General features: G+C 47.5%; 1 protein-coding gene across 2 annotated transcripts in view; it reads right to left on the bottom strand.

Annotated features, from left to right (window-relative positions):
- Positions 1 to 13,965, bottom strand: part of LOC147621380 (peptidyl-tRNA hydrolase, mitochondrial-like) — a 40,049-nt gene that overhangs the window by 7,893 nt on the left and 18,191 nt on the right. For both annotated transcript variants that reach the window (XM_086824128.1, XM_086824129.1), the window contains exon 5: positions 9,752 to 9,825. In XM_086824128.1, coding sequence (XP_086680254.1) covers positions 9,752 to 9,825 — 74 coding nt within the window. The remainder of the gene's footprint in view (positions 1 to 9,751; positions 9,826 to 13,965) is intronic.

Here is a 13,965-nt window from a genome sequence, read left to right as displayed (position 1 = left end):
TAACTCTGCTTACAAATTTGGTTGTTCACCTATTGCAAGTCCCTTCAATGTCTGTAATCTAGTTAGTCCGGACAGCAAAAAACTGCTTTGCAGATCAATGCAGTGAACTCTAAACCAGTCCTGGATAAGATCCAACTTCAACAAGTAGTGTGGCTCCTCCTTCTAGATTCCCTTCGTGTACTAGGTGCTCATGAGAGCGTCGTTGTAACCACCTTGTACTAGGGTTGGTGTCTCTAATCCATGGATGCTGGCTGCTAAGTGTGGCATTCTGTGGCAAATCATTGTGCATCCACCAGTCCTGGATAGGATCCAACTTCAACACGTAATGTGGCTCCTCCTCCTAGATTCCCTTCGTGTACTAGGGCTCATGAGAGTGTCGTTGTAACCACCTTGTACTAGGGTTGGTGTCTCCATTCCACAAATGCTGGCTACTAAGTGTGGCATTCTGTGGCAAATCATTGTGCATCCACCCTTTCAGTCTTCTGTGCTTCTCCCTCCCCTCCAGATTCTGCACCTTCTGCCCTGCCCTTGCCTTTTTCCCCCCCGTCAGCTGTCTGCCCCACCCACCCACAGTAGCTGCTTTTGCATCTTGGAGGAGGTGGTCTTTCCCTTATTATTTTCTCTCCCTCAGTCCCAAATACCACCCCCCCTCCCCCACACCCCTTTCTCTCCCAATTTCTTGTAGCATTGTTCTTCATTCGGCATTTGCACACAGACACCCCCCCCCCCAAAAAAACAAAAAACAAAAAAAAAAAAAACACACGCGCGCGCGTGCGCGCGGAGTCCATTGCAGACCCAACCAAGGTCGCCCTCGATTGCCCCTTTTTTGGAAGCAAGGCCTCCAGAGTCCAGACCCTGTTGTCTTCAGTTGCCTCCTTGTATGCCACCACCCCCACATGTCGGTTTGCCAATAGCAGACCTGCGTGAGGACAGATTTGCAACTTGAGGAGGACAGAGTTGCTATCTTCTGCAAGCCGCCCTTACTCTCCCCCCACGAGAGATGCCGGATTATCCATATACAAATGCCATAACACAACACAACAACCATGAAATTCAACCGGTACACAGGCTGTAGAAATGCCGAGCCAACAATATAATCCATATACCTCCATGTGGGTACTAATTCTTCTCCAAAAACCACGGGTCTTCATGCAATAGAGCTTGTACAACACACACCTCCATTCAGCCAGTACATAAATAACATGGGCTGGTACAATAGGTATACAATCTGAAACAGTAGGTACAACCCTCCATTCAAATGGTACATTAAGAATGGACTTTTATAGCAACAAATATAGCTCTCCATTCAACCGGTACAGCCCTCCATTCAAACAATACAGTTAGTACATGGGTAGGTACAACAAGCACAACCCTCAAATTAGCCAGTACAACCCTCCACAAATCATCCAATACAATACATAACTCAGCTGGTACAAGGACAATGCAGCCATCAAGAGGTTAAAAAAATAAAGAAGCTTGGAGTGGAGGAGTGTAGGAACTCTCCACAAGTAGTAGTTGACGAGAATACGGGCAACCAACATGGCAAAGACTAGTGTGCAACAAGAGAGCTTGTCCAAATGAAGAGAGAGGGCTCCAATTTAAAGATTTGGGGCTCCCATGAGTAAAAAATGGAATGTCAAGGCTATGATGACAAGTGGAGACTGACCATAGTTGTCAAGTACGATACCATGCAATTCGTATGATACGATACCGTACGGGAAAATACGGTATGGTATAAAAGGAGAAGGCGGGGGGGGGGGGGGGGGGGGGGGGGATGGCGGGGGAGGAGGCGGAGGAGAAGGCGGGGGACAGGCGGGGGGGGAGAGGGGGGCGCGCGACGGCGAGAAGCAGCGGGAGGGGGGGAAGAGGCGGAGCTCGCGGGAGCAGATCTCGCAGTCGTCACTTTTGGTGCATGGATTCAGCCTTTACCACATCATGATCAGGAAACAACTGGCTTCTAGGGATTCCTGTGACACTGTGTTTACATTTGGGTTTTGCACCGATATTTGGAGCAGCACGATGCAACCTTCATGGTTGTTTTCTTCTAGAAGAGCAGTGTACCTTGCAGCTTGTTCTGTTGCTATCGTAGCTGAGTTGCTATGGAGATTGCTTGTGGAGCTTTCCTTGTACCTATTGTTGCTGCTTTCTTTTGTCTTTGACAGAGGACGACTTCTCGGAGTATGTTCAGCATCTGGTGCTGAGAGGGGGTGTTAGCACATTCATCCCCAGTTTCTGCTCATTTATGGTGCCCATTTGGTCCCTTTTGCATGGCCCTTGCTTGTGGGCTGGCCTCCCCTTTTTCTAGTATTTTTTTGGGATTTTTCCCAGCTTATCTGGCATTTTCCAGTCAACCTGTCCAGTAGCTCCAGTCGGCCTGTTTTGCAGCTCCAGTCGGCCTGCTTACATCTACTATATATAGTGGGTGCTGGCCTCTCACTTATTCATTCAGTCTTGTACATATTTTGCTACCTCACTTATGAGACTTCTAGTGTCTCTTGCTTGGGAATGTTTTGTTTCAGTATATTCAGCATAGTTGCTCCACTCTGTGCACTCTTTCAATGGCGTTGTACGCCGTACAGAAACAACTATTAGAGTGACACAAGAGCTGAAGTGATGTGAGACCACTTGTCTCATTTTGAGATTCCACTTTCTTGCCACATGTCCCAATCTAAGAGAAGGGTCCTTCCATAAACTTTATCTTTAAAAATATCCCAACTGGTAGCCCATTTGTAATTGGTACTTTGACAACTCTTGGTATTTGCTCAATTCCAGACGTAATGAAGCGAACTAAATTTCCATCAAAGTCGGGCCAAAAATAGTAACCCTCCTAGATTCTAGGAGTGTTATCCTTTGTATTCCATGATAATACTCTTCCCAAAGCTTGTACTTTCCAAATATTTAGACGTCATGGAATCCACCATACCCCTTTCATACTGGGAAATGTCTAGGCTGGTGACAACACCAAAAAGACCCACCCAATGTGGAAGCCCTGGTTGAGAGCACCCACGCCGACCCCCCGGACTCCTTGCCATCCTCAGCAGCAACAAAGGTGCACACATTGTCGTAGCCAAGATCACACCATGCACAAAGTCCGAGAGTCGTGCAATGCAATGTATTTTGCACAAGTTTCGAGCGTATGAAGTGTGTTTTTCTTTACCCAAAACTAGGACCATCTGAATGACCTTGTATGTTGACAAATGGTTGGCATTTTATAGGGACATTAACATGGGCCTAAAAATGGCCAAAATCGCATTGGCATTTAGACAAATTTTGAAGGATTTATAAGCAAGAGTGTTCACAAACTTATTATGAGTGTGGACACACACTACCTCACACCATTGTGCACCAGGCGCCCTCTTTTGGGCATTCTAAGGGTGCCCCAACCGAAAGTTATCATGTGCGCTGGCCAGCCACTTGGTAGCACTTTCTCAGCATGGCCACCAGTCCACCTACCACCTCTTCCAAAGGACTCCCCTCTCCTAGGCACCTTCTCTCTCAACCTCTACAGTACCTACCCAACCTGCTGTTTATACGACCTATTGCAGTTGTACGGCCTGTTGTACAGACAGTTGGTACGACCAACCCTCAAACACCGGTACAAGCCTTCCATATCATCATACTTCTATAGGGCTGGCCGACCCGCTGTGGCATGGATTAAGCTGCAGGTCGCCTGCTTTTTGCTCGTGCTTCCCCCCTGGGGCAGTTGTTTGCCAACTTAACCCTAGGGAGGGGGCCTACATTTACAACAGCCTTTGACATCGTACTAGCCTTGGGTGCTTTGCTGAATCATTAATATATCTTGCCAGGAAGATGTTCCAAACGGGAGTGGTGCCTAGGAACCTAAGTGAGATTGGGGGTTTACTTGAGAGATGGCTTGTGTGAGAGTAGGTTAGCCCTTGAGAGATCCACCTTGGTTGGGAGTGAAACTTGGAATCTCTCCTTGCTGAGTGGCTTGGGTGGTTGTTGTCCTTACCCTTGCCGAGTGGCTTGGGTAGGAACTTGTTTGTCTTTGTTTTCATATTGTACCAGCACCCTCAATCTTGTACTTACAATTCTCTATTGGAATATAATATTCCTTAGAGGACATCGGCCCAAGTGGTGTGTATTGTTTATTGTGTTGTTGAATGGCTAAGTGGGTGTTTAATTATAAGATTAGGATTCTCTTAATCCGCCACATTACACACTCCGAGAGCAGCTTGTAAGAATACACAATAGCGGAAGCTAGATCAACACAATACAAAGCACTGAATTGCAAAAAGAAGTGGAGAGTAAACAATTTACTGCTTGCAAAAACTTGATTACAAATTGATGGCATCCACCCACCCGTGTGCTCCGGGTAAGGAGCTTTGATGGCGATCTAGACAGACTCGGAACAGATTACAAGAGTGCTTGAACACAATGAACTCGATGATGAGCTGTCACCATTTGGGCACCTAAATGGTCCTCTCCAGTTTCTTGAGCCCATGTGGCCAGTGCGTGGATCCGAGTGTCCAAGATCCCAGTTCTTCGTGCCCATCAGTGGGGTGAGGATCCAAGTGCCCGAGATCCTAGTTCTGCGCTTCCAATGTGCCAGATTCGTGCCCGGAAATGCCAATGTTATACACGTTCCATGACCGGGAGATTTGTTCATAACAAGTGCACATGCACACATGTTTGCATGCCTGAAACTGTTTCGCGTGAACTGTTTTCATGTGTTTGCATACCATGAATGTCCAATTCATAGGCCTAGAATGGCTACACGTGAACCATGCAAGTGTTCTGTGTGTATTATGACATGTTTTGTGATGTGTGAACAGGTGGTAAGTGCACTCAAAACCCTTTATTTTAATTGATTTAAATGCTTTGTAATGTTTATAATCTTGCACGTTCGCACTCATTAAAAATGAGTGGACATTTTTTATTTGTGCTTGGGGCCCCAACCCCATGGGCACCCTTGTGGTCACTTAATGTGGGTGGCCCAAATTAATTGGCCACCTACCTTTGCATGAGTCGTGACCTTCTCTCCCTCCTTGAAGCAAATTGTCATCTCTCTACACACCACCCTCTTCATCATTTTGTTCATAGCATAAGCTACTCTAACCCAATTTCAATTCCGTCTGTGCCATTGTGTTCTTCTTTCTAAGAGGACCCCTCTCCATACCTCAATTGCTGACAATGATCATTTCTGTTACGACCCTATGTTTTTCCCTCTGGACAACAAGCAGGTGGGCACGGGCACGGGCATAGTGTGGACAGGCATCAGCTGAATGTGAAAAGGAAACCCATGTTAGTGGCCAGCCCAAGTGTGAAAGGAGACAAAAAAGATTTTAAGTTTATAAGAATCGCATCTTTATAAAGGGTGGCAAGCTGAAGAGGAAGGTGGCCGTGTGGAGGTCGCCGGATGGCTTACGCTGGGCGATGCTATTGCGCGTGGGGTGGTGCTGTTGCGCAGGAGCCAGAAGCTGCTGGTGTTGCTGCCACCGCCAAGACTTGCCGCTGTCGTGCCACCAAGAGCTACTGCCACCTCCAGAAGCTGCCGCTGCTGTTGGGCGTTGCTGCCGCCAAGTGCAACCAGGCTGCTGCGCAAGGGCTGGCTGGAGGGGTTGCTGCTAGTCGGGCTACCAGGCGGCTACCTTGCGGGTGAGGCCACTACCAAGCGTCTACTAGACACGTGACCAGGAGGCTATCATACGTGTTGTGTGCACGGGCCGCGCAACAGGTGCCAAGCAGACTGCTGCCGGGCGGGCTTCAAGCAGGGAGGCTGCACATGTGGGTGGCGCCTCGACTAGACTGCACGTTTATGAGAGGTCTGGTTGGGGAGTTTACGGGCAACCTTCTGCAACGTGGAACAGGCATACCTGGCTGCATGTGTGAAAGCAGCCAGGCAAGCGAACTTTGGTATCATGGATTGCAGGCCTTGTTTACGAGATTGGGATACAGAGGATCAAGCTACATATGCACAGGATGATGTTCTTGGAAGCGATGTGTTGTTGCTCTTCGACTTGGACTTATGTGTATTCAGGGATTGCTTGACACGTCCTCTATCTTTCTCTCTCTAGGTTTTGGCAACCGTGATTTGATGGTTTATCTGTCAAGAAAAAAGGACATTGGTTTTTCGAGAAGAAACAAGACTTTGGTAACAAGGATACAGGCCTATGGTTTATGGATACAGGTCTATGGTTTATCGGATACAGGTCTTGGTTTCATGTGGAGAACATGTCTCTGGATTCATGTGAACAGGTTATAGTTTTCTCGAGGTTACATGCAAGCTGTGACTATAGGAAGGACATATGGTTTGGTACAGCCCTACTGCTGCTTGGGAAAGGGTTGTGGGATCCATGGTTGAGATGGAGAAGACGTTTTCAAGCAGGGAGGTGTTGTACAGGTGTGCCTTCTCTATGGAATGCTTTGCTGTAATAGCGAGAGTTCTTATTTGGAAAATCCTGGGTGAAAAGCTAAAAGGGATCCTATTGATGGAGGATTAGAATATACTACGTACTCAAATTTGATCGAGTAAAGAAATACCACAAGGGGCGCCACTGCGTTTTGGGGCCAATCGGTGTCCTTGTACTATTTGCAAGAGCACTCTAGCTCCCCTTGTTTGTTTCCTTTTCCAAGTCCCCATGGGTGATGAAGTGTTTTTGTGTGCGAGTGTTTGTTTCACCGCCCGTCAGATTTCTAAAGGCCGGTTTCAATTTCTGCCAAGCCCCAGGTGAATTTCAGTTTTGCTCATGGAGAGCCGGGTTTTCGTCAGAATGTGTATGGCAAAGTAGTCTTGCCACCCATCCTTTGCACTAAGGATGAGATATTTGTTGTTGATGAGTATGTAATAGATCTTGATGTTGCCTTTGCACAGGTGCGGACAGCCATTGCTAGGTCTCAAGAGAAGCATAAAAAGGCTGCGACAAGCATAGAAGGCAGATGAACATCAAACAGGGTACTTGGGTATTGCTGAAATTTCAAAAAGCGAGACTTCGTAGGAGGCCAAGCAAAGAGGGAGCATGTCCTGGGCTCTCTACCAAGTATTATGGACCTTTCAAAGTGATCAAGCAAATCAATGAAGTTGCTTTCAAGTTGGCATTACCTGCTCATTGGAAGATTCACAATGCTTTTCATGTGAGTCTGTTGCGGAAGTACATGGGCCAAACCCGCGTGAGCCTGTCACAAAAGAGCCACCGGAAGTAGAAGAGCTTGAAGAGATACAGCATCTGGATCAGCCGCCGACACGCTCTAGACAGCCTCCCACTCATCGGAAAAAATGAAAAAAATAGGAAAAAATATGGAGAGTGGGGAAAAATGAGAAAACACCTAATACAGGCGGGCACACCCACAACAGAGGGCCTGGTGTATATGTATAGACAGGAGATGACTTCTAATAAGCTAGCCCGTAGCAAGCTTTCAAGGCGATACCTTGTGAAGTTTAAAAATTATCTTCCTATTGATGCCAAGTAGGTTGATGAAGAGTACTTCACCAATTATCCACAGCTTCTTCACGCATACCTCGATGCTTTTTAGTTAAGGACAACTCTTTAGAAGCCCGGGGGGTGTCACCATTTGGCCACCTAAATGGTCCTCTCCAGTTTCTCGTGCCCATATGTGGCCAGTGTGTGGATCCGAGTGTCTGGGATCCCAGTCCTTCATGCCTATCAATGACCAATGTGTGGATCCGAGTGCCCGAGATCCACTTCTGCGCTTTCCGATGTGCCAGATTCGTGCTCGGAAATGCCAATTCTATACATGTTCCATGATTGGAAGATTTGTTCATAACAAGTGCACATGCACACATGTTTGCATGTTTGAAACTGTTTTCGCATGTGTAGATGAATGTGACGGCTTGGAACACGGTGTTAGGCAAAAATCTGAGAAGTGTTTTGGGCTTGTGTACATATGGGATGCATGGCATGTGTAAAGCTTTGCCCTGAATGCCCTGGCAAATGTACAGAGTGGGTGGTTTTATGTTTTTTTTACGAGCTCTTGGTGATGCCTTCATGTGAAAGTATTACGGGAATCCCGAATGTGATGATGATTCTGGATGCAGACATGGCCCTCCATTTTTAGCAAGCATGTGATGATGATCGGCAGTGCATGGCACCGACTGCAATGGTCGTGTTTTGGTAAATTATGATGCAACTGATTGAGAACGTGTGGACAATTCTTGCATTTGATTTGGAAGTCGTGGGCGCCGCATGTTCACCTGAAGCACAAGGATGAAGAGGGGCCCTCTAAGCATTGTGGCCATCCTCCAGAATTTAAAGAAAAATAAAAAAAATAATATCAACGTGGCCAACAAAAAAAGGGTCCACTTGGAGGCTTGCCTTGCTGCCAGCACCCTCGCCAGCACAACGCTAGAAGGTTGGCGAAGAGAAGAAAGTGTAGGGTTAGTGGCGGCCTCAGCGAGATAGGAGAGGATGCTTCTCTGGTAGGTGTGCAGGGACTGACGAGCTGAGAGAGCTGCAGAGGCTCTGGTGTTGGCGTAGCTGCTGCTGGCGACAGACAGAGGCTGGCAACGGGCTAAAGTCGCCTAAGGCTGCAGTAGAAGGACTGCGGTGGCTTGGTTTGTTTTTTGGGGTCGCCGGTGGTTAGCGACCAAAGAGGGTCGCCGATTTCTTTCGGGGGTGTGGTTGGTGCAGCCGCAGGCACAAGGAGAGGTGAGGCTGGCGCAGAGCTGACTGAACTGGGGACAGCTGGCGACGAGGTGAGAGGGTGCGTTAACAGAGCCGATGAGCTGGCAATGGGCGAAGGATTCGCAGGGAGGAGAGTTGCCGCCTTGTAGCTGGGTATGCTTCTTTTGCTAACAGAGCAGAGCACACAGAACTGAGAGAGCTGCAGAGGAGAGCGGCTGGCAACAGAGAGGGAAGAGAAGCCGTGGAGACCTGAGCTAGCTGGCGCACTAGTGACTGGCGATGGGCTAGAGAGCCGCCTAGGAGGTGCTGTTGCTGGAGGCTAGCAGTGGCTGTGGCAAGGTGTGGTGCCGACTTCTGAGAGAGCCGCCTGGGGGTGCTTCTTGTTAGCTGCGCAGAGCTGACTGAGCGGAAGGAGGCTGCACTCATTGCCCAGAGAGACGTGGCTGATGCGGTGCGAGCTGTGGTGGAGCTTTTGCTGAGTTGAAGAAGCTTTTTTGGTGTGGAAAAAGCTTGTTTGAGCGGGCTGTTTTGGAGCAAGCAATGGAGAGAGACAGCACGAAGTGCTGAAGCCGAGAGAGGAAGCTTTTGGAAGGAAGTTTTTTTGGAATGAAGGAAGCCGAGTGAAGCCGGCTGATTTGTGAAGGAGAAATCTTTTGTATTATTGTGGATAAGTATGCGGTTTTTGATTATCTTGTGGAGTATAGAGTTTTGAGGTATCTCTGTGTGGTGTTTCGTGTTGGTTGATGGTGCCCCTGTTTTGGCTGTCTTTCTGGTGTGGGTGGTGTGGTGAACCGTGAGAAGTGTTCCAGCCGGTGGCTGGTGGTGCCCCCTTTTTGTAGTTGTTGTATCAAAGTTTGGGAGGTGAAGGGCTATAGAGGTATGGTCTTTTTCTTGTTTTCACCTCACAACGGCATCTATTAAACGTGTACAAAAGAGAAAGAAAGAAAGAGAGAAAGTCATATCAAACATCTACAAAAGACCTCAAGGGAGAGAGAAGCATCTACAAGCTATGCGAGTGTGCAAAATAGCATTAGAAAAAAGACTTGTATGGTTGGTTATTGGAAATGAAATTTACGGTTTTTTTGTAACCTTCAGAAAATTTTTAAAACAACAGCAAGAGAGCGCCATCAAAAAGCTGAGGTTCTCACCCATTATGCCCTCCATATCCACCTTTTGGTAATAGGCGCATCACTCCAAACTCCAAATCCATATCATCAAAAATCTGACTCCCACCCCAACCAAGAAAATAAAAACAGCATAAATAATATGACAGCAATACATTTAAAGCTTAGTCCAAGACTTGAGATGTGTCATAAAATGAGAATTAAAAAAAAATCAAGACAATAGAATGTGTCCTTAAGAAATATTGCTACAGCATTCATCTGTAGTTAATCCAGGACTTGAGATGAGGTAAAGAAAGGTATAAACTGAGAATTAAAAAATATCAAGACAAAGAAATGAGTTCTTAAGAAATACAGCTGCAGCATTCATCTGGTTTTGCACCCAGATAAGCTCTGGACCTGTTGACCAGTCTATCTCTCATAACCCATGCGATTCAACATGCTTAGATGTAGCTTCTCGATAGATACCCCCTGCGTTAGACGAGGCATATGAGTTGTGGGCTTGGCCTCACCCCAAAACCTAGGTTACCCTCTAGCCAACATTAGTGGATTACCATATCCCATGCCTGGCAAATCCAACATGCCTGACACTTGAGAGTGACACTAGTGACATGCAGAAGCTTAAAAGAACCTTTTTACTTGTTATTGTGCAGAGGTAACATTCCCTTATCTTCAATGCAAGAGAGAGATGGAGAAAGAGAGTACACAGAATTGGGTCCCAATCAACCCTCTGAAGGGCCCCCACCTGAAGGTGTATTTGCTTGTATTGTTGTAGATGAATGGAGGACCAACTTGAACTGTCTGGTCCACGAGGACTGACCTGAACTTGCAGACTTGTACCCAGGAAGGAGGCTGACCTCACATGAGCTCTACTTGACTGAACTGATGCTTGTGTTCTCTTCTACACGCAGGCTGAGCTGTGCATTAACATCTTGCTGCAGCTGCCCTGGTTCTGGACCTCTTCTGTGCCTTGCGTTTTCTTGCACATGGGCTGCCTTCTAGCTGATGCTGCTGTGTGTTGGGTTCTTCCGGGGCATGGGATGTAACACGTGGAAGCTCTGAGAGTCTTCTTTCAGCCCTAAACACCACTTAGAACATGCTGATGCAAAAACGCTGACAAAAGGGAGAGTAGAGAGAGAGAGAGAGAGAGAGAGAGAGAGAGAGAGAAATAGCTGGAAATTCAGTATAATCATATGGTACAAAAAGGTACCTAGGTTCTACAGCCATAGGCTGCCTTCATGAAAAGGTGAAAACACCCAAAATCATCCTAATGCTGGACCCACTCCCTAGTGGAGTGAATGACCACAACAATGAGCATACATGCCTATTTATAGGCTGGATGTGACAATCAAATCTGGCCGACTGCTGGTCGGCCAGCTTTATGGACATCAATACTTCACTTGCTGCAGCCGACTGGATATCACACCTGCATAATCTGGCCGACAGCACTCCATGTCCTCCAATCAGTCAAATCCCTGCAAAAACAGCAGCACATGCTCCAAATCTATGGTTCTAGTCTCTTTTTCTGGCTGCCCCTTTCTGGACTAGCTTTAGGATATGTCCATGGGCAAACTTACACATGACATCCCCCTCTGCTAAACTTGATGACGGGATTCCAACCTGTTCTTGGATGACTGTCATCATCCCATTCTTTTCCCTGAGTCCCTCTGTCATCCATCCATCTCTGGCAACCCTTTTCACTGAAAACCCGGCCCAGTCTCCAAAAACCACTCTTGACTCTGAATAAAATCTATGCATCTGTTCCATCGAGTCCCCAATCCGTTCCTGCCCTAACTCTGAACACTGACTTGGTCTTCATTCCTGAGAAATGAGTCTAGCACTCTCACTCCACCGCTTGGAGGATAATCCTCCCTTGGGACCGTTGCCCGAGAACCTATCTGGCTCACAGGACTACCATCCCCTTTGGCTTTGTGGAACACCACCAACAAACCTCCTAAGAGCTCTTCCCGATCTTGTGTTCCTTGCCTCGTGCACTTTCCTGTACCTTGGGCCTGTACACCATCATATGGGACTGAAACAGCATTTAGCCTTGCTGAGCCTGATGCTCTAATACCAATGTAACAAGCGGAAGCTCTGAGAGTCTTCTTTCAGCCCTAAACACCACTTAGAACATGCTGATGCAAAAACGCAGACAGAAGGGGGAGAGAGAGAGAGAGAGAGAGAGAGAGATAGCTGGAAATTCAGTATAATCATATGGTACAAAAAGGTACCTAGGTTCTACAGCCATAGGCTGCCTTCATGAAAAGGTGGAAACACCCAAAATCATCCTAATGTTGGACCCACTCCCTAGTGAAGTGAATGACCAGAACAATGAGCATACATGCCTATTTATAGGTTGGATGTGACAATCAAATCTTGCCGACCGCTAGTCGGCCAACTTTATGGACATCAATACTTCACTTGCTGCAGCCGACTGGATATCACACCTACATAATCTGGCCAACAGCACTCCATGTCCTCCAATCAATCAAATCCCTGCAAAAACATCAACACATGCTCCAAATCTATGGTTCTAGTCTCTTTTTCCAGCTGCCCCTTTCTGGACTAGCTTTAGGATATGTCCATGGGCAAACTTGCACATGACATCCCCCTCTGCTAAACTTGATGACGGGATTCCAACCTGTTCTTGGATGACTGTCATCATCCCATTCTTTTCCCTGAGTCCCTCTGTCATCCATCCGTCTCTGGCAACCCTTTTCACTGAAAACCCGGCCCGGTCTCCAAAAACTACTTTGACTCTTAATAAAATCTATGCATCTGTTTCATCCAATCCGTTCCTGCCCTGACTCTGAACACTGTCTTGGTCTTCATTCCTGAGAAATGATTCTGGCACTCATTTCACCGCTTGGAGAATAATCCTCCCTTGGGACCGTTGCCCGAGAACCTATCCGGCTCACAAGACTACCATCCCCTCTGGCTTTGTGGAACACCACCAACAAACCTCCTTGGAGCTCTTCCCGATCTTGTGTTCCTTGCCTTGGGCTTTGTACCCGTGCACTTTCCTGTACCTTGGACCTGTACACCATCACATATGGGACTGAAACAGCGTTTACCTTGCTGAGCCTGATGCTCTGATACCAATGTAACAAGCGGAAGCTTTGAGAGTCTTCTTTCAGCCCTAAACACCACTTAGAACATGCTGATGCAAAAATGCAAACATAAGGGAGAGTAGAGAGAGAGAGAGAGAGAGCTGGAAATTCAATATAATCATTGTCACCAATTGGCCGACCATTTGGTCCATCTCCAGATTTGTGTCTTGTTCACTTGAGGCCAAGCCGGTGTCTCATGTGAAGGGGCCAATATTTTGCATAACATGGACGGGAGCCAGACTAGTGCCACCCGTGTCTTAGCAGGATGGTGTTGTATGGACGGGAGCCAAACTAGTGCCACCCGTGTATGACCTGGACTGCGTTCTATCCATGGGATTGTCACGCCATGGAAGAGCCAGTATTTGTGCCGTGTCTTGCCTATGGGACTATCACTCCATAGGGAGGCTTGTGCCTGGATCTGTGTCTTACCTATGGGACTGTCACTCCATAGGAAGACCGGGATTTTTACTTTCTGTCGTGCCACCACTGTGCCCGACAGGAATGTCTAGTACTTGTTCCATGCACAGAAGATATGTCCATGATACTGTTTGCACATGCATTCATGTTTGCATGTCTGGAACTGTTTTCGCGTGACTTGTATGCTTGTGTTTGCTTGCCTGACGTGCCACTTACTGAGTGGGGACGCCTGCCAGTGAGTCGTGAAGTTTGCTCTGTCTTCTGACGAGTTTTGTTGCGTGTGAACAGGTGGTAAGTGTATTTCATTTGTTTATTTTATAGCATTATTTCTAACCTTTGTCTTTTTTTTAATAAGGTTGCAGGTTCACACTCATTAATGAGTGGGCGGCCTCCTCAATATTTTATGGTGCCCTTTGGTAGGGTGGGCACCCACACATGGGCTATGGTGGGGAGAGAAGCCCTCCCTTAATTGTGTGTGTGGGGGTGGGTGCATGGCCACCTACTCACCTCCCCTTGGGAGCCTTCGAACTGGCCGCCCCCATGCAAAGGGTGGGTCGGCCAGCTCTACGAGGGGCCCCCACCATCGCTTGGCGCCTCTCTCACTCTTGCTCTCTACCCCACAAGCGGGCTGCAATAGGCGACTCTCTCCCCTTTTCCATCGCTTAGCGACTAGGTGGGCAGCAACTGCAGGCAACTCCCTCTCTTGCTGACTGG

Source organism: Cibotium barometz, chromosome 30 (assembly GCF_041138505.1).
Source record: "Cibotium barometz isolate CiBa-2024 chromosome 30, ASM4113850v1, whole genome shotgun sequence".
NCBI lineage: Eukaryota > Viridiplantae > Streptophyta > Polypodiopsida > Cyatheales > Cibotiaceae > Cibotium > Cibotium barometz.
The sequence above is the reverse complement of the archived record's forward strand: the minus strand, read 5'-3'. Positions and strand labels throughout refer to the sequence as shown.